This window comes from Phascolarctos cinereus, unplaced genomic scaffold (genome assembly GCF_003287225.1).
Source record: "Phascolarctos cinereus isolate Bilbo 61053 unplaced genomic scaffold, phaCin_HiC Scaffold_1;HRSCAF=81, whole genome shotgun sequence".
Classification (NCBI taxonomy): Eukaryota; Metazoa; Chordata; class Mammalia; order Diprotodontia; family Phascolarctidae; genus Phascolarctos; species Phascolarctos cinereus.
In genome coordinates this window covers 65,566,880-65,586,118 of record NW_027555514.1, presented here as the reverse complement: position 1 = coordinate 65,586,118, position 19,239 = coordinate 65,566,880, and the positions used below count along the sequence as shown (strand labels likewise).

At 34.8% G+C, this 19,239-nt stretch overlaps 1 protein-coding gene across 2 annotated transcripts in view; it reads left to right on the top strand.

The window, feature by feature from the left end:
- Window positions 1-19,239, top strand: part of ODAD2 (outer dynein arm docking complex subunit 2) — a 213,622-nt gene that overhangs the window by 32,680 nt on the left and 161,703 nt on the right. For both annotated transcript variants that reach the window (XM_020990516.2, XM_020990517.2), the window contains 3 exons: window positions 873-1,054; window positions 3,925-4,041; window positions 6,921-7,068. In XM_020990516.2, coding sequence (XP_020846175.1) covers window positions 873-1,054; window positions 3,925-4,041; window positions 6,921-7,068 — 447 coding nt within the window. The remainder of the gene's footprint in view (window positions 1-872; window positions 1,055-3,924; window positions 4,042-6,920; window positions 7,069-19,239) is intronic.

The following is a 19,239-nucleotide window of genomic DNA, read 5'->3' as shown; positions in this document are numbered from 1 at the left end:
ATAAATAAGGTAATTTAAAAACTGTATTCTTAATATCAAATGTAACTTCTTAAACCCGTATAATTCCAATTATACAAATATAGGCATTAAATTAAATATAGGCACATTCAATAGGTCGTTTAGCTTCAGTGAAAGCTAAGAGAATCATTAAGCCTTCTATAATCGATATTGTAAAATTTTATATACTAAGATAGTCTAACACATCTATATAACCTTTCATTGGGATTTCTTAATTTCTTATTTTGTTACCAGTGTCTCTTCTTTTTTTTGTTTTTGTTTTTTCTTTTTCTTTAAAAAAATTGTCAAGTATTTCATTTTCTTCCACCAATCTCACTCTCTCAGCAGAAAAAAAATAAGAAAAAAATTCTTTTACAACAAATATGCATAGTCAAGCAAAACATACATACATTGATCGTATCTAAACATGTGTTTCTCATTCTATATATTTAGTCTATCTCCTTGTCTGGAGGTGAGTAGCATTTGTCATCACTGATTCTCTCGAGTAATGGTTGGTCATTGCAATGATCAGAGTTTGTAAGTCTTTCAAAATTGTTCTTTTTACAGTGTTATTGTTAAAGTGTAACTTATTCTCCCCACTTTACTCTGCATCAGTTCATACAAATCTTCACAGGTTTCTCTGACACTATCTCATCATTTCTAAATAGCACAATAGTATTCCATTACATTTATATACCATCATTTGTTCAGCTATTACTCAGTTAATGGATACCCTTTTAACCTGTTTTTTTCTTTCAAGATAAAAGCAATTCAGCTTTACAGACATTTCAGAAGTATTAATTTATGTAATTTCATGCATATATGAATATTCAACTAAATATAACTAAACACATTTTCATTTCTTTTTGAAACAGCAACATTCATTTTTTGGAGACAAAAAAAAAGGAAAGAAGAAATCTACCTCTGTAACTGAAAAAGAAGAAGTACACACCCTTTCAAAACCATCTTTGGTTTTAGAAAAGAGTCCATCTCAAAAAAGACACGTGCTTAAGAAATTAGAACCCGTTTTAAAATGGACATCCTCTGTTTCACAAGAGTATGTAGGCACTTGGCTTTTTTCCTTTTGGTTGGGTGGGACAACATATACTCTTTTAAGATTACATCCTAAAATTACCACACACTTGCCTAATTCTCATTAATTGGTCCATTTATTGCCACTGAAATACGTGGTAAACATTCCCACCTTCCCCATAGTAAAAAGTGTTATCATTTGTTCCTGAGTAATTCAAGCTCAAAAGTCTGTTATTTGTCAAAACACCCTATTTGTTATATGCTCAGCACAGTAGGAAGCACTCTGGAAGGGGGAAAGGAAGGAGAAATGTAAAAGAGTCTGTTACCATCTAGTGGATGTGGTATAGGGAAGGAGAGAGGCTAAATCCAACTTATATAAAATGAATCCAACACTTAACAAAGAAACCAAGTGTAAATCGAAGGAACTTCTGGTAGTAAGTGCTGATGGGAAGGAATGCTGGCAGGATTGGATCCAGGTGAAGTTTGTTTGGGAAAGCTTCACAGAGGAGGTGATTCATTAGAAGAGTTTTGAAGAAGAGGTGGTCAAAGGGCTAGAAGAAAAGCTTTCCCAGTTTACAGGAGTAATAAGTGTACAAGCTTAGAGATGAGAGCAAACAAAACATGTACCAGAGATATATAGGTTAGCCTGTATCTGAGGCATTGTTTATATAAAGAAAATAATTGAGGGGGGAAGGGAAGAATTGATAGTGGGTCTTGAAGCATATTCTAAGAGTTAAAATTTAAGGTGAGAAATAATTGAGAGGTATATGACAAGCATTGAAGAACAGTTTCAAGCCAACAACCTGTTTTGAGATTGTTCCTGGAAACTCTCTGGTAGATTTAAGGGAGATAAATACAGAGCTTTAGCCATATTGGTATGTTAGGTAGTCTCATTCCATAGATTAAACTTCAGTTTAGCTTATAGTTCCCTCAGAATGTTAGTAGAGATAGAGGTACTACTGCTACTATTTTTGTTACTACTACTATTGCTGCTGCTTCTATTACTACTACTACTACTACTACTACTACTACTACTACTACTACTACTACTACTACTACTACTGCTACTCCTCTCTCATGAGAAGTGGCTTATTAAATGTCTCAAAGACTCACCATCTTTGAAGCTTATCAGATATTTCAAAACTTACCCTTCCCAACCCACCCACCCCAATCTATTTCCCTTACTTTCAGTTTACAAAGTTGTTCATTGTAGGCTTCCTTTAAATAGCAGTCTGGGACACTTAAGCTATCATTCAGTATTTCAAAATATACGTCTTTACTGAATAGAGCCAGTGACACCTGTAAGCAATAAGTACATTGCTGTACCCTGGCAGCTTAAGTACTTATGGATATAGTTGATTAATTCTATACTATCTAGCTGAAGCATGAGGTTTTTTATGATAGTCTTGGATATAAATAACAAAGGCACATATAACCACTATGATCATGAAAACTTTTTTTTAATCTCACTAAGTGTGCAGGTTCTAGCATTGTTTTTAAAAGTCTCCAGTGTTTTCAGAGAGGAACTTGGAGGTCAGAAACTGGAAAGGATTGATATCTCTCTTGTTTTTCAATGCAAGAAAAAGTATTGATTACATCAGGGTCTGAAACAAGTATGTAATCTTTATGTTGAATGTGAATCTTTATGTTGAATGTGAATGCAGCTTCTCCTGATTAGCAATTGAGATTCCCAGAACAGTCATGGAAAACCAAAAGTGCCTTCAGACCTTGAAACTTTAATAAGAAAGTACTGTCTTCCTTTGAAGGAAACAGACTTCAACTATATCTTTCTACCCCTTTTTTCCTGCAAAATTAATACTTTTAATATACAGATGTGACTGTATCCAGATGTGGCCTTTAAAGACCTCCAAAATCTCTAAGTAGGGAGCTAATCTACCCTCCCCCCCTCTTATACTACTCTCCAGGTACTTATCATTCCATTCATACTACCCAGGTTGCTCCTTCTAGTACATGATATTCCATCTCATGCTTCTACAAAAGTGGTCCCCCATACCTAGAATGCGTTACCTCTTGACTTCGACTCTGTGGAATCTCTAGTTTCCTTCAAATCATGGTTTAGATGCTGCCATTTACACGACACCTGTCTTGATCTTGATTCCATGCCAAGTTCCCTCCTTGAAATTGCTTTATATTTGATTACTTATCTGCATGTTTTATCTGCTCAGTATAGTGCAAGTTCCCTGAGGCAGAGACTGTTTCATTTTTTTTTGTCTTTCCATGGTGTGTGGCATATTGCTTTTTATGTACTAGACACTTAATAAGTATTTATTGCTTTGAATGTAATGTTCGAGAGCTTTTACTTCCTCCATTATTCATTCTTTACTATACAGTGTCTTAGATTGCCAAGCATTGATTGGTCTTATAAATAACATCTAGAGCTTTAAAATGTGTTTGTTTTAGAAGATGCTAGGACTTACCATTTTAAAGTCATTTTCAATAATATATTAATCAATAAGCATTATTAAGCGCATACCATATGCTAGGTAATGTGCTAGGCTTTGGGGATACCAACTAAACTAGGGGTGGGGAACCTGCAACCTCGAGGCCACATGTGGTCCTCTAAGTCCTCAAGTGGGGCCCTTTGACTGAATCTGAACTTCACAGAACAAATCCCCCTTAATAAAAGGATTTGTTCTATAAAACTTGGACTCAGTCAAAAGGCCAGACCCATGGACCCAGAAGGCCACATGTGGCCTTGAAGCCACAGGTTCCCCACCCCTGAAATAAACATTTGACTAGTTTTGTTATCATTAAACATTTAATGCTTTTATAGTAGAAAGTCAGATATATTTGGTCAAGATGAAGATAATTTGCTATGCAAATTTATCATATGTCCATTTGCATGAAGTAACATAATAAAATTAATCATTTTAGGAAAAAAGACTCAGCAAAAGAAAGCCAAGATGAAAAGTCTACTCCATCAATTACAGACAAGCCAAAATCCGTGTCTCCTTCTACCTCAGCTGGAAAACCACAATCTTTATCAAGACGGTACACTTCTCTTAATGTCACTTTGATGTTGTATGCTGGTTTTTCCCTCTTGCAAAAATAAGACCTCATTAGTTTTAATCTACTACTTCAGAGTGTATTGTAATTCAGACGAAAGTTGGGCCAAAACTTGTCTTTGTGGTAACTCTGCAAAGGTACTTTCCTTAATCTTGATAACTTTTCAGTTGATTACTGTGATTTTTCCCCATCAGTAGGTGGGGAAAATAGGAGAAATCTAAAATTCAAGAGGCTTATGGTGTTAGAAACTTTAGGTTGTTTGTCCAAGTCTTTAGGTTCACCATTTAAATAGTACAGTGAGGTCCCAGTTGGTGAGAATAATGAATCCCATGAAGTGTTTGCATTATTTGAATTTACACTGTATGTTTCCATTGGGCTGGAACCAATGACCATATTTTACATACTTTGTAATTTTAAATAGTGTGAATTTGAATACATGCAACTACTTCATGGGGGTAATTGTTCAGACTAATCAGGACCTACCCGTATATTTTATTTTTGAAATGTGAATCTAGTGAGTTATGGGACCTCAACAAAAACTTGCGTATGTATGTCATATATCAGAGTAGTGGCCCTAACTCTCTAAATTAATTTTAAATCTCTAATGTGACTAACATCTGATTTAATTTATGGCTTGTTCAATGTCTTTTTCTAAGAATGTTATTTAAATTTACTATTTCTATTGATAGTCTGGGTATTTGATGTTTTTGTAATTATTCATCAATTTCATTTATTTTTGCTGGCATTGCTGGCCATGGGGGAAATGATTTCTAATATTTTATTTACCCTTTATTAGTTATAAGTTCTATTTCATTTTTTGTATTGACAGTTTGACTTTTTTTCTATTTTTCTGTGGTCAGATTAGCTAATGTTGTTTTGTTTAAAGAAAACATTTGTTGTTTCTATGAATTGTGCTTTGACCCACCAAATTCATTGTGAAGTTTTCATGACCACTTAGTATATGTTCAGTTTTTGTAAGGGTACTATATACAGCTCAGAAGTAGGCATATTCTTTTGTATTTCTTTTCAATAATCACCAGAGGTCTAACAAATATAACTTTTCTAAGTCTATTCACGTATTTTCTGACTCTTTTAAAAACATTTTTATGTAAAATTTTGAGTTCCAAATTCTTTTCCTCTCTTCCTTCTTCTCTTCTCCCCACCCTCCCCTTTCCCCTCCCTGAGCCAGTAAGCAATCAGATTTGGTTATACATGTACAATTAGGTAAAACATTTATGAGTCTTTTTTAAATTGCATTGAGTACGTTGAGTTCCTCAAGTATTAAAATTTTGTGGTCTACTTCTCCTTGTAATTCAATTAAATTTTCCTTTAAGTACTTAGGTTCTATGCCATTTGGTACACACACATACACACACAAACATACACACATACATGTATATATTGTATTTTTACAGTATTTTGTTATTTATGTATATATAGCTTCCCTAATTATCTATTTTAACTAAGTTAGTTTTTACTGTGGCCTTCTCTGCTATCATGATTGTTACCTCTGCCTTTTTTAATGTGCTTGAAGTATAATAAGATCTGATCCAGATACTCATTTTAATTCTGTGTGCATCTTAATATTTCAAGTATGTTACTTATAAATGGCATTTTGTTGATTCTGCTTTCTATTCCATTCTGCCACCCTCTTCTATTTTATGGATGAGTTTATTCCATTCATATTCACTTTTAAGATTGTTAGTCATGTATTTCTGTCCCTCGTATCTTCTTATACTTTTTTTCTCTTTTATTTCTTGTCCCCTCTTTATAAAGAAGGTGATAGAAAGAAAGAGAAGGAATCAGATTAATATCTATAAATGAAGTGATCTATTCATTCAATCCCTTCTCTCTTCTGTCAGCCCCAAGTCCCATCCCTGGTTCTTACACTTTCTGTGTTTTAAACTAACTTTTATGGTTAACTTTCCAAAGTTGATTTTTTTTCCTTTGCTTGTGACTATCTCTTCCCTGACACTATACTTCTTATTTATGCTCCCCCTCCATGTCCTCATCCATTTTATCTCACCATTGAGTTTAATGTGTTTTTACACCAAACTCTCTCTCTCTCTCTCTCTCTCTCTCTCTCTCTCTCTCTCTCTCTCTCTCTCTCTCTGGTGTGTGTGTGTGTAATCTTCAGTTTATCTTGTTCAGAAAAGAATATAGTCATGAAATGCTTGCTCCCTTGCATCCTTTTCTCCAAATTTGTATATTCTTCTTCTTGTATACTCAATTTATATAAAATAGCAAGTTACTCCTCTTCTTCCTCATTTCTTCTTAGTGCATTCCTTTTTCCTTGCACTTTGTGAAGACATAACAGAGTTATCACTCTTTTAACTTTACCTGAATAGTTATAGTGTTAGCCCAAACCAAAAATAACATTTCTTTAGACATTATTTCTAATGTATGACTGTGGATATCCCTCTGGCCCTAGTCACTGCTAGACCCATAATCCACTGTACTTCTTGTATCTTCTGCTATTCCAGTTTAATTAGCTCAGTGATGATGAGGATGGTGTAAATATTGATCTGTTTTTGTCATTGTTTTTATTAGGGAGACTATATCACCCTGAGTCCATGGTTTAATGTTACTCTTATTTCTCAAAGTTCTTTTCGTTCACATTGCTCTAGGCAAGTCACCAGAAGTCTGATTATAAGATAGGTATCTTGTGGATGTGACTATATTTATTCATCTATCAAAGTTTGTATCTAAGAGTGTCACGGCCTCAGAAAGTGAAGTTTAAGGGTAGCATTCTGCTAAAACGCCCATAACTGCTATTGCCTTATTTTTGCAACTTATTTTTGTTAGTGTCTTAAAGCTTATGTATATCTACATCTTTTGGTTTTTCTGTTTTGTTTCATCCTTAGTAAGAGTTCTGTCAAAATAGAGGACCTGATTAGTGAAAGTTCCTCAGAGAGTGAGGAGGACGAAGAGCAACCTGATCATCGTCAGGAAGGACAAACAGATTTACCCTCTGAATATTGGCAAATTCAGAAACTAGTCAAATATTTAAAAGTAAGTAGAAAAATTCAGTCATTCTTTGATGGTAGTGGTAAAGTCATTGGGAAAATCAGATGTGAAGTAAATCTAATTTCTGAAATTTTCTGTTTCTAGGATTTTTTTTTTTTGGAATATGTGGGTTCATTATAGCTTTTATTATTTATTTATATGGTTTTCAATAACATGGCTTATTCATATGTAGAAATATCTCTTAACCTTGAAGAGAGTGGAGTCTGTCTCTATAAATGTGGTGCTGGAGATGAGTCTCTATTTTTTCTCTCGTAGCAATATGCCCTGAACCCAGCTGTGTGGCAGTGAGATGAGACTCACTGATTCCAAAATTAGGTCTCCACTTTTTAAAATTCTTTAAATCTTTCATTGGCTATAACAGGAATGTGAAGGATGTTGGCTAGGATTTCCTTCTTCTTATTATAGGAAGAAGTTGTATGTAACTTCTTTCAAAGTTATCTTCTCTGGAATTGTATATATACACACATATTGTTTGCATACTCTATATAGATACTATATTATATTATACAATACAATACAATACTGTACTACACAATACTATAAATAGAATTGTTGATTTAAGTTCTTGGAACTTCACTGCATTATTTAAACCTAGTCCTGGGATATAGAAGTGTACAGGTTGTGCAAAAGTCTTAGTGCAATTTTAAGCTTTAATAACTTCAGAAGGATAAATGCTACAAACTTACAAAAAGCAACAATTGAAAGGTTAAATATTTAAGTTTTTAAAATTTGAGGATGTTTATTAAAATTCAGCGTAAGCACTGTTGTGCTATGCATTGCTTTAGACAATTTTTGAACTTTGTAAAAATGTTCTTCATTCATTATTCAATGACTAAAAGGCTTGCATTTGTGATCTTAGCATTAAGATCCTTCAAAGCATGAGGTTTTGATGCAGACTCAGCTGTTTTGACATGACTCCACAAGAACAAGTCTAATAGAGGTAAATCAGAGGACTGAGCTGGTTAGTCAAGAAGAATCTCTCTAATGATTCATTGCTCTGGGAAACTCATCTGGAAACTATCACACATGTAATACACATTGACAGGATGCCCTATCTTATTAAAATTAAAATTTTCTTTTTCAAGGTTCACAAAACTAAATAAGTATATAAGAAACATAACCAACTGAACTTTCAATTTATTTTTTTGTAAACTTGTAGCACTTATACTTCTAAAGTTATTAAAGTTTAACAGCAACCTTTTTGGGACATCCTATATATAATTAATAAAGACTGTCGATGAATGGTAATTTTACCCCCAATTCTTTCATTGTCTTGTTTCTATCACTGTCAGTATCCCCAGAACAAATATTTATATTCTTGGTCCAAAGACGTCCTTCTTTAACATTTACTTTCCTTATTTTCTAAGTATTGTCCTAGTGACAGATGATGATGACAGACAGACTGGTTCTGAATATCTGCCTAAGTATGCAGAGTTTTTTCACTAGCAGGTTGGCTATTTCATGTTGACCCATGAAACAAGAAGGGGCATTGGAGGGAAGATAGGGGACAAAAATCAGAGTGAACTAAGAATCACACTGCTATTATAGAATCTATAAACTTTTTTTGCTGATAGTGTAAAGATGAGATCTTTGGCCAATGACAAATGAATTTACATACCAGTGGAGGAACTGAATCATATAGCTATTGGATTTTTTTTACTGCATATTAAACTAGAAGACAAATAAGTTGTCTATGCATCTAAACTAAAAGATGGTTCACAGATTTAACTAAAAACATCAAATAAAGGAGATGGTGGATTTGGTTTCTTTGTGTGCCTACAGGGATAATGGTACAAGAAACATAATTTTATAGGATACTTAGTAATCTTGTCCTTCAATGCTCATAAGTGCAAACAAAAATATGGCCATGAAGATAATTAAACATCAACAACCATTTCAGGGGATGAAATGGAAAAATTTTATAAAGAACTTGACAAGATCTCCCAAATTAAGTCAATACATGCCTTCATAATCATTGACTTCAATGGAAAGATAAAATCAGGGAAGCCTGGTGAAAAAATATAAAAAATATAATTTTGAATTAAGAAATTAAAGAGGCCAAAGGTTTATAGACGATTCAGAAACCACACACCTGTATACCATGAACATTTTCATCAAGATGATTTAGAAAGCACTGGACATAACAAACCTAGAATTACATCACAAAAAATCGACTATATCTTAAGCACCACCTATGACTGGCTACAAACACAGAAATCATTTCAGGATCAGCTTTCTGTTTGCAATCAGACTATCAGCTACTTAGAACAAAAGCCAAGATCAGAAGCACATTAAAAAGAAAAAGTTGGGAAAACATTGTGTCTTTTCCAACCGACAAGAGGTTGATCACTCCGAAAAATAGAAAATGCATAAAATCAAAGGCGTTGACTCTCTTCATAACTATTTGTAAGAGAAGCAAATTGATGCAAAATAGTCAACACAGTAGAGGCCAGAAGATCCTAGAAAATGTCTCAGCAAGCAAACTCTTGATCTTGCTACCAAAAAAAAGAGAGATGTGGAAGCCAGGGGAAACATTGAGTTATAGTACAAGCTCATTTGCAAAACATTATGGAGGATAGTGGTTTATGAGCAATACTGACTGACAAAAGAGAGAAAAGCCATAGGGATCCAACTTGAAGAAAGTTTGGCATGAGACCATTAATACAGATTATACCAAGAGTATTGACAGATGAAACTGGAAGGACGATAACAAGGAGATGCAAAACTGATTTGCCGGGTTTTTATTTCACTCTGTTCCTACCATCAGTGATGATGGAACTACCACATTTGTACCCTTAGAACCATAGGACTTGAAACACCACATGTGGAAGTAGAAATTGCACTTAAAAAGGTGAAATCCAGAGGAACATCTAAGGAAGAGCAGTGCAAAGAGTGCCAGCTTGCAGTCAGGAGGACCTGAGTTCAAATCCAGCCTCAGACACTTACTAGCTGTGTGACCCTGGGCAAGTCACTTAACCTGTTTGCCTCAGTTTCCTCATCTGTAAAATGAGTTGGAGAAGGAAATGGCAAACCACTCTAGTATCTTTGCCAAGGAAATCCCAAATGGGGTTACAAAGAGTCAGACACAACTAATTAATTGACTATACAATAACAAAATTTGACTTTGCCAAGTACACATAGAAAGAATCCATATAGGAGGCAACACAGTTTTAAAGGCATGAAGGCATTGATTTTAAAAAATAGATTTTGTTCATATCTTTTGTTTTCATATGACCTTTATTCTCTCCTGTATCTCTCTCCTCCCTTCTAGAAAGCCATACATTATAACATAGGGGTGATTTTGTTTTTCAAATTTAGAAGGTACCAAATGAATGGAAAATGCACGGATGAAATTATTGCCAAAATAAAACCACCAAGAAGACCTCTGTAACTACCAGCCTACATGCCTACTTTCTTATCTCCATAAAACCTTTATGAACCAGGAGTTAAACTAGAGGACAATAGAAGTTAGAGCTTGAATGGATCTGAAAGATCATTTGGTCCAGAAGTGTCAAACTTGTTGAACAACCTCTACTCTCCTCAATCAGATTAAAATGTAATTGGGAATTTTTAACAAAATAAATAAAAATACAGTACAACATAGTTAATATTAATTTGTGGTTTTGTAAGTCAATATGTGGCCCACACAGATCCTTTTCTATTTGAGTTGGACACCATTGCTCTAGTCTAACAGCCTTATTCTAGAGATGAGAAAACTGGCTCAGAAAAGTTATTTTCTGTGGTCACATCTAATACAGAATCTTACTCAGTACAAGTGATGGCTTTCCTAAGGTTATAGAAGAACAGGTATAAGAGCTGACATTGAAATGCTAACCCTAACTCTGCTCACATTTCCTTTTTCCCTTTTATACTTTCATATGGATACATACAATTGTAATACTGGTGTCACATGCTCTTACAAGGATGCAAACAGTGTGGCACTCTGGAGGATTTCTCACTTTTCTGTCTCATTGATCCATCCCTTCTTCCCCCTTCTCCCACTGGTAGCTTTAGTCACTGACACTACCGAGCTTGTTTCCCATTCCCCTTTCAAGCACAGAGTTCACAAGGTTCAATTATCAGAATTATTTATAGTTCAAAGAAAACAAATGGAATTCACATGCAGCTCATGGGAAATGCCGACATCTGTCTCTGTGTACTCTCCTTTGCATAGACTGATTTACTTATAGCTATACTGTCAAAGAGCTTTGTAAAAATGTTGTCTGTTTAACAAATTTGTGTAAAATATATTGCTGTCAATATTTTGTTATACTTGAGACGTTTCATCTGTCTTTGACTAAAGCGTGAGGTCTCTGGTTTGAAGAATATGAAGAGTCCACTTATTTTTCCTGTGTAGCATCCAGTTACAATAATAAGCTTTTTTTAAGCCTAGGAGGAAAATAAACGACTCCTTAAGATCCATGTGGTTCCTCCTTCAGCTTTAGCGAGTTTATTTTTGACAAAAAATAATATATTCAGTCATAATTATTCTGAGCCCCATCATACATACCTCAAGTACTAATGATCTGTCTTGACGTGTTTCTCCCAGTGAGCTGATCTTTCATCTGAGGATTTTTATCTACAATTCTCTGTAGATAAAATTTCAAATAGCCATCTTCTATCATAGAAAAAAAAGTGTTTAGGCTTATGAAGAAGCTGATTTTAGGATGTAGTACTGGACTTTTTAGTCTCAAATAAGTTTTGGTATAACTTATTTGTTCTTTATTTGTTGTTGTTTTAACTAGAAAAGCTTGATGAAATCCTGATGTATTGATCTGATGATTTTTTTTTAAGGCTTAAAGATTGTTTCCTCCCTGTCTGTAGTTTTGATGTAGGAGTATAATGTGCATTGGGATTTAAATTTTGGATTTCTTTTGGGAGAATCCTGTGAATCCTCTCTGTTATTTCAGGGTGCTGTTTTTGATAATTCTTGAAAGTTCTCTAAATGATCTCTTGAAATATAGAATTGAGGCTTTTAAAAATTTCAGCACTTGGCACACCCATATTCTAAGATTTGATTTTCTGTTTTCCATATCAGTATTTATTTTTTCCATGAATTACCTTTAGATTTCTTTTTAAATTTAGATGTACTATGAGCTTTTCATTGTGTTCTCTACTTCATGAATTCTGCATTTTGCTGATTCCAGAGATTGTCTTAGTTCTTAAAAATTAATTTCCATTTTAATAATATGTTTATAATCTCATCCTGAGGTATTTTGATTGCATTCAAATCTATACTTTCTTTGGGATATCATTACATGATCTCTTGAAATTTCTTGGGTTTCTGGTGTATTTCAGCATATACTCCTCTAGAGTTTTTTCTGTCATTGAAGAATTTCTAAAAAATATAATTGAGGGTTTTTTCAATAGTCTTAAGATAGGAGTTTCATGAAATTATTAAAAAGTTTTATTTTTCTTACGATTTTTTTCTGGAGTTAAAAACTAACATTTTTGTGGCCTATGGCTCAGAAGACTTAATTTATTTGTATCTAATTACTCTACCATCTCCTCTTACAATTTTATTATTTTTTCAATTAATAAATATTTTTTCCCTTACTCCCACCTCCCTCTCCATTGAATAATAATAAAAAAAAGAGAAGTAAAGAAAAAGAAAACTTGTGCAACAAATATACATAGTTAAGTAAAGCAAATTCTTGCATTGATCATGTCAAAAAATGTATGTCTCATTCTGCATTCTGAATCTTATCAACTATCTGTCAGGAGATTGGTAGCATATTTTAGTTTTTTTTTTTAAATTTTGGGATTGTAGTTTGCCAATGAATTGATCAGAGCCCACAAGTCTTTCAAAACTGTATCTTTGTAATATTGTTATAGTATAAAATATTCTGTTTCTGATCATTTCATTCTGTATCAGTTCCTATGGTCTTTCATGTTTTTTTGGAAACCATTTTGTCATCTCATGGAGTTGTAATATTCTTTTATGTCATAATTTGTTCATCCATTCCTTAAAGAAGAGAACCTTTTTTAGTTTCTAGGTTTTTTTTTTCAATTACCAAAAGTACTTCTAAAAACATTTTTGTACCTATGGGTCCTTTTCCTCTTTTTTTTTTTTTGACTGCTTTGGGGGTATAGACCTAGGTGTAGTATCACTTGATCGAAAGATATTACTCTGCTATCATTCTTAAAATTCCTGTGGGCAAGTATATTTCACATAGCTAGAAAAAGGAAAGAACACCTACAAATAATTTAAGTATTAAGGGTTAGGTGGCCTCTGAGATTTTCCACTCAACAGGGCATGAGTTTTTGTTTGAAGCTATCTGAGAGGTAGCTTCACATGGAGTATAGGCATGCTCATTCATATTTTGTTGAGAGAATATGGGGAATTCCTAATGATTGACTGATTTATATTTAGGAGGACAGACTTGTCAGGAGCCACTTTTCTCTTTCTTTTTTTAAGTTATAATTTTATTTTCAATTGAATGCATTTATTTCCCTCTCTTCTACTCCTCCCTATTGAAAAAAAGGGGGAAAAGTAAGAAATATTCATGGTAAATCAGACCACATTCCTACATTGGCTATGGCCAATATGTGTGTCTGAGTCTGAACCGCTAAGACCATAACCTTATATCGAGAAGTAGGTAGCATGCATATATTATCTATTCTCTGGACTCGTGGTTGGTCATTGGGTTGATCAGGGTTGCTAAATCTTTTCCAAGTTATTTATGTTTCCAGTATTGTGGTTAATGTATAAATTGTTCTTTTGGTTCCATGCACCTCAGTTTTTATCAGTACATACAATGTCTTCCCAGATTTCTTTCACCTGTCCTTTTCATCATTTCTTATAGCAACACTTCCCTCCCCCCGCCCCGATTTTTGAAAGTGAGCTGAAATAATAGCTCTTCTTGATTCCAGTTATCTTTTCTTCTGGTGAGCAACAAGTTAGGGAGATTTCTTCCCCTTTCCCTCCACAGAGAAGGTAATATATGTCTTGGAGTAGAAGCAAATGGAGTCATACATGTTCATCCATAGCTTCTGAATGAATCAGAGCTCCTTACAGTGTACTTTCTAAACCAAAGAAATGGCAGTGTCTGGAGTATTGATAGAATCCCTTCAGAAGAACATAGCAAAGTTACATTTGATTGCATATTGTTGAAAAGAAGAGATTCTCTGAGTGGACTTCTCAAGTTCAAGAGATGGTAGCAGCCAGGGCACTGATAAATTTCCTGTAAAAGTACATGGCAGAAATAGGTTCCATAAGCACATGCATGCTCTCTTTCACTCTCTCTCACTCTCACTCTTTCCCTGTCCCTCTCCTTCTTCTTCCTTGCTCCCTCTCTCCCTTATACACTCTCCCCTCTCTTTTCCTTTCTTCTCTCTGTCCCTTCCTTTATTCCTTCCTTCCTTCCTCTTTATTTCTTTGAATGCATATAGATACTTTACATAGAAGCACAAAAGAATGTTTAAAGATATACTATAGGATGGAATCTGTCTATCATAAAGATGATAGAAAAATAAATGCAATGCAGGTTTCAGTTCATAAAATATACTACAATTGTAGATTTGATCATATGGTTATGACAATAGCAAGATTATTACTTCAACGACGCAAAGTGATCTGACACAAATCATGATGGGAATGTGATGAAAGAAAAACCCAAGAAACAGAGTTTCTGGGTAATTAATAATCAACTTATTAATTAGGTTAGCTAATAATCAATAAATTGATGGTCAGTGATTTCTCTTGTTAACCAAAGACACCTAATGGAGACACTGAATACCTTTAATATTTTTTTGAAAGGGAATTCCCCTGACAGTAGAAATCAACCTTGATTGGTGGACAAATTTTAAATGAGGAGGTAGGCTAAAAGTCTTTAGCTTCTCCTGCTGAGGATTTGGCTTGATCAGGAGATTCAGCTTCCTCCAGCAATCTGGAAAGAGGAATCCATCTCCACCCAGACCACTCTGGCTGTTTTTCTCCTCCATGAACTGGGTTACCCAAAACTCCAGTGGAAGGGTCTAAGGGCATGTGCTCATTGCTTTGGGGCAGGAATTCACCTGAATGAGGTTTTGTTTACTTATAAACAGAAGTTAAGCCTCCAAGTTGTGTGGGGTCCTGCCTAACATCAAGGAGCCTGTTCCTGAGGATTAGGGCAATCTCAACTATCAGCCATGTCCTTTAGAGACTGGCTGCCTTACCTACAGGGGCTGGTCCTTGAATGAAGAAATAAAAAGCCTGGGTCCTAATTAATAATGGGTTATGAATATAATAGAAAATAATTTCTCACAGAAAAAACACTCTTAGCTATGTTTGATTCCAGGAATGAGGCATATTTGGCAGCCAATCATGTAGAAAAATTCCACATAAGGAGGACCCGAGTTCAAATCCAGCCTCAGACACTTCACACTTACTAGCTGTGTGATCCTAGGCAAATCACTTAATCCCATTGTCTAGCAAAAAACCAAAAAACAAACAAACAAAAAACAAACAAAAAAGAATTAACCAGGTGGGAAGATTTCATATTCAGAAAGGAAATAGCACAATGGGAAACTGAGTCAAGAGGATCTTACCTTTGCCTATGCAAAGTTGTCCTTTCAACTTTTCCCAGGAACAGACACCTGTATCAGTTTTCAGATTGCACTCCCTTTGGGCAGCACATGGTATTCTCCTTGAATGGACTATTGGTTTAATAACAATCCTGATGATCATGCCTGAAATCAAAACTTAGAAGAATATCATATTACAGCCCCATGAGATTTTACCTCAAATAGCAAAATTTCACTAATCACAGCTTACGGCTAGGTTATTTTTTTTTTTCGTGTTGCAACAGCAGTTAACAATGAGCAAATATAAGGACATTTCATTTATCCTTCATTTGTAAATGAAGAATAATCACATTCTGGAGTTTCACATATATACACAATACATGATAGTTCACTCAAGACCTCAGAAAAATTCTGGCCACTGTAAGTCTCCAGTTTGTTTTGCCTATTAACCACTAAGGCAAAATTGAAATCTTTGAATCTAAGGTCTATTGGTGCTGAGTTGGCCCAAATATGTAACTTCAATGCATACTATTTACTAACAGATACAATTTCATAATTCCTATAAGTGATAGCCAAATAATTTATCCATTTTAGAACAAAATATGCCCCATTAAATAATTTTAATTTTTCAGACTTTGACCACATCCTTTTAACAGCTCAGTTTATAATCTAACAGCATCCAGATTAAAAGAGAAGTTAGTTTTCTCACAGCATTTCTGATATAATTGTTTCCTAAATTTCACAATATGAGAAAAATTTTAGAAACACAATGATAACATACACAATATCATGCATTTAAAACAAACTTATGAAACAAACTTATTACAAGTCAAATGACATCAGTTCAGTTGAATACATTTCCAAATTATTTTAGAAATATATTTAGAAAATCATTTTATCACATTTGGCATTCTATGCTGATTGCATTCAAGACCAATATACTCAGATTTATTAACATTTATATAGTGCTTACCATGTGCCAGACACTGTACTAAGTACTTTACAATTATTATGTTGTTTTATCCTCATAATAACCCTGGGAGGTGCTATTATTATCCCCTTTACAGATTAGGAAACTTCTATGAACAGAGGTGAAGTAACTTTCTTAAGGTCAACTCTGCTAATAAATTTCTGAGACCAGATTTGAACTGAGATTTTCCTGATCCATGGATTTCCCCAACATATTGTCTTAATGTCAGATAGCAAATGTATTTTGCATTAAGTTCTGATTTTCCACAATTATCCTAATAGGAGAATGCCTCTGACTTTAAATGAGATCACATTATGATTTAGTTTCAGAACAAATTTCAACCAAATCAAATCTGGATTTACAATCCTTAATAATTTATAATCACTAATTCAAAATCTCATTTTCCCCAAAGGCCATTAGCTACCAGCACCTCAGATTTCAGAACCCACTGCTTTCAGTTAGCTCTTGTTAAAAAAAAAATTGTGGTAGTTCTCTCACCTCCCCATACCTTTTCTTTTTGTTTAAAATCACCAAACAAGCCAGATCAATTCCTTAGTGTTCTTAACCTATCCTCCTCTACCTCCTACCAAGCTGTTCAGTTTTAAACCTTGGGAGCCCAAGTAAGGGGAGGGTTCACGTGGCAGGCTCTCAATCCCATCCCCCGACCTTTGGTGCTCATGAGGTTCTAAGGATTAAGATATGTCCTTTGAATGGTCTTTCAAGGACAGAGTGTTATGCTACTCAAATAATTTCATGCTACAAATTTACTTCTAAGAGTTTCCATTTGATCAGTGTTATAACTGGATAGAGTACTGTGTCTGAAATTGCTAACAGGATTTCTTTAAAAGTTTCTTAAATCCTCCTTATCTCAACAGAATCAAATCCTTCTCAAATGTCTTTCCAAAACTCCAAACGCTCTCTTTTCAAAGCCTCCCTGCAACCAAACTCCAGCTTTCTTTAGTTTTCTACCCATTCTTCACACATCCCTACTTGCTTAAACTTTCTCTCTTCCTTTTCTTTTTGGATCCCTATAGTGAAAGTTGATTAAAACCTGCCAACTTTGAAATTAACCTTTCGTTTTATACTCTGATTCCTCACTTCTTATTAGCTTCACTATTTTCTTAAGTCCATCTCATCTTATTTCTTAATGATGTGCTAGTCAAAACTCAAAATTATGATGTTTTAGCAGTTACAAAAATCTCTAAATCATAATTTGGAAATTTATAGTAAACATTACATTTCAGTTACAAATTTTAGTCTCTAATTAGTTTATAATGCCATAAATTTCTACAAACCAGGAAAAAGACTTCCTTTTTCTTGTCTGTCTTTATCTTTGCAAACTCCAACCTGACCAGTGTTGTGAAGGCAGAAAGATCAAATCTCAGTTTTTCCTCCTTATCTCCCACTGAAAGCCTGATCAAAAGTCAGTGAAAATCCCTGCTTAATATTAACTGACAGCTGGGACAGCTGTTTTGAGGCTTCCCTACCCTTCCAAGCTCTTTTATGTGCTGTTTCACTGTGGCTTTTTTTTTTCCTCCTAAGCTTTAGTGTTTTCAAGTTTGGTTTTAACACACGCGGTTGATAATAAAAGTTCCATATTCATTTGGCCAACTGTGTTAGCCATAATTATAAATGTAGGTTGCTAAGTCTTATCTGTGCTGGACATTCACTGTCAAACTGACAATATTTTTCCTTTTACCAAGCTTTTAACAGCTTGCTCAATGGGGAGTCAGCAGGAGGCATATGTACTTTGTGCCAACCTCCCCTATTGGTACTGGTACTCCCTTAACATTTCTGTTCCTGGGCAGCCTAATGTTGGGTAATGGCCTCTACTCACCAACACATGTACTGCTCCTTTTCTCTATGTACAAATGAGAAAGACTCAGTTTGGGCTCGGGACTTATTTCTCCTTATCCTTCCTGAGTTTTGGGGAGTTAACAGCTAATTAATGCCAGGGGAAGTCCACTCCAACTTGAGATTAGGCAAAGGGCCCAGTGCTACCTGCTGAAATGGAGTGGGCTTGCTCTCAGAGGGTCAAAGGCACTCAAAAAGTCTCCTGCCTGGCTTGCCAGATTGTTAGAAGAAAAATTCTATGTTTAGGCCTTCACCCTGATTAACGAGGCAAAACTCAGGAGAAGAAAGTTAAAAAGGAGTTTAACTACACACTAAGGCAGAAAAGTGTTGGTAGGCGGAGGGCTGGGCCTACCCAGGATTCACACCAGGAACTGTTTTTATAGACAGGAGTAAGTGACTTCCATATAAAGGCAAAGACATTTTAATTGGCTCATGCAATTTGAGGAGGTGGGATTTTCAGCTCCTCCCTAAGTATTTTGATCGGCCCACAATTCTAATGAGGAGATGGGATTAGAGGCATGGTCATCAGAGCCAGTTGCCCTCTCCTGCAGGACCACTCTTCCTAGTGACTGATTTTATTCACAATCAAGCAATTAACAACCATTTTGTGAAGCACCTACTATGTGTCATGCCCTGTGTTAGGTGCTAGACAGACAAATTTTTGCACCCAAGGAGATCACATTAAAATTTTCAGGGTGACAACAGATAGGAATTTACTTTGCTTGACTACATGTATTTGTTTTTCTTTTGTTTTTCTTTTTTATTTCACCCCTGGGGAAGATGAGAGAGAGAGAAAATAAGTGCTTGTCAACTGAAAATATTTAATA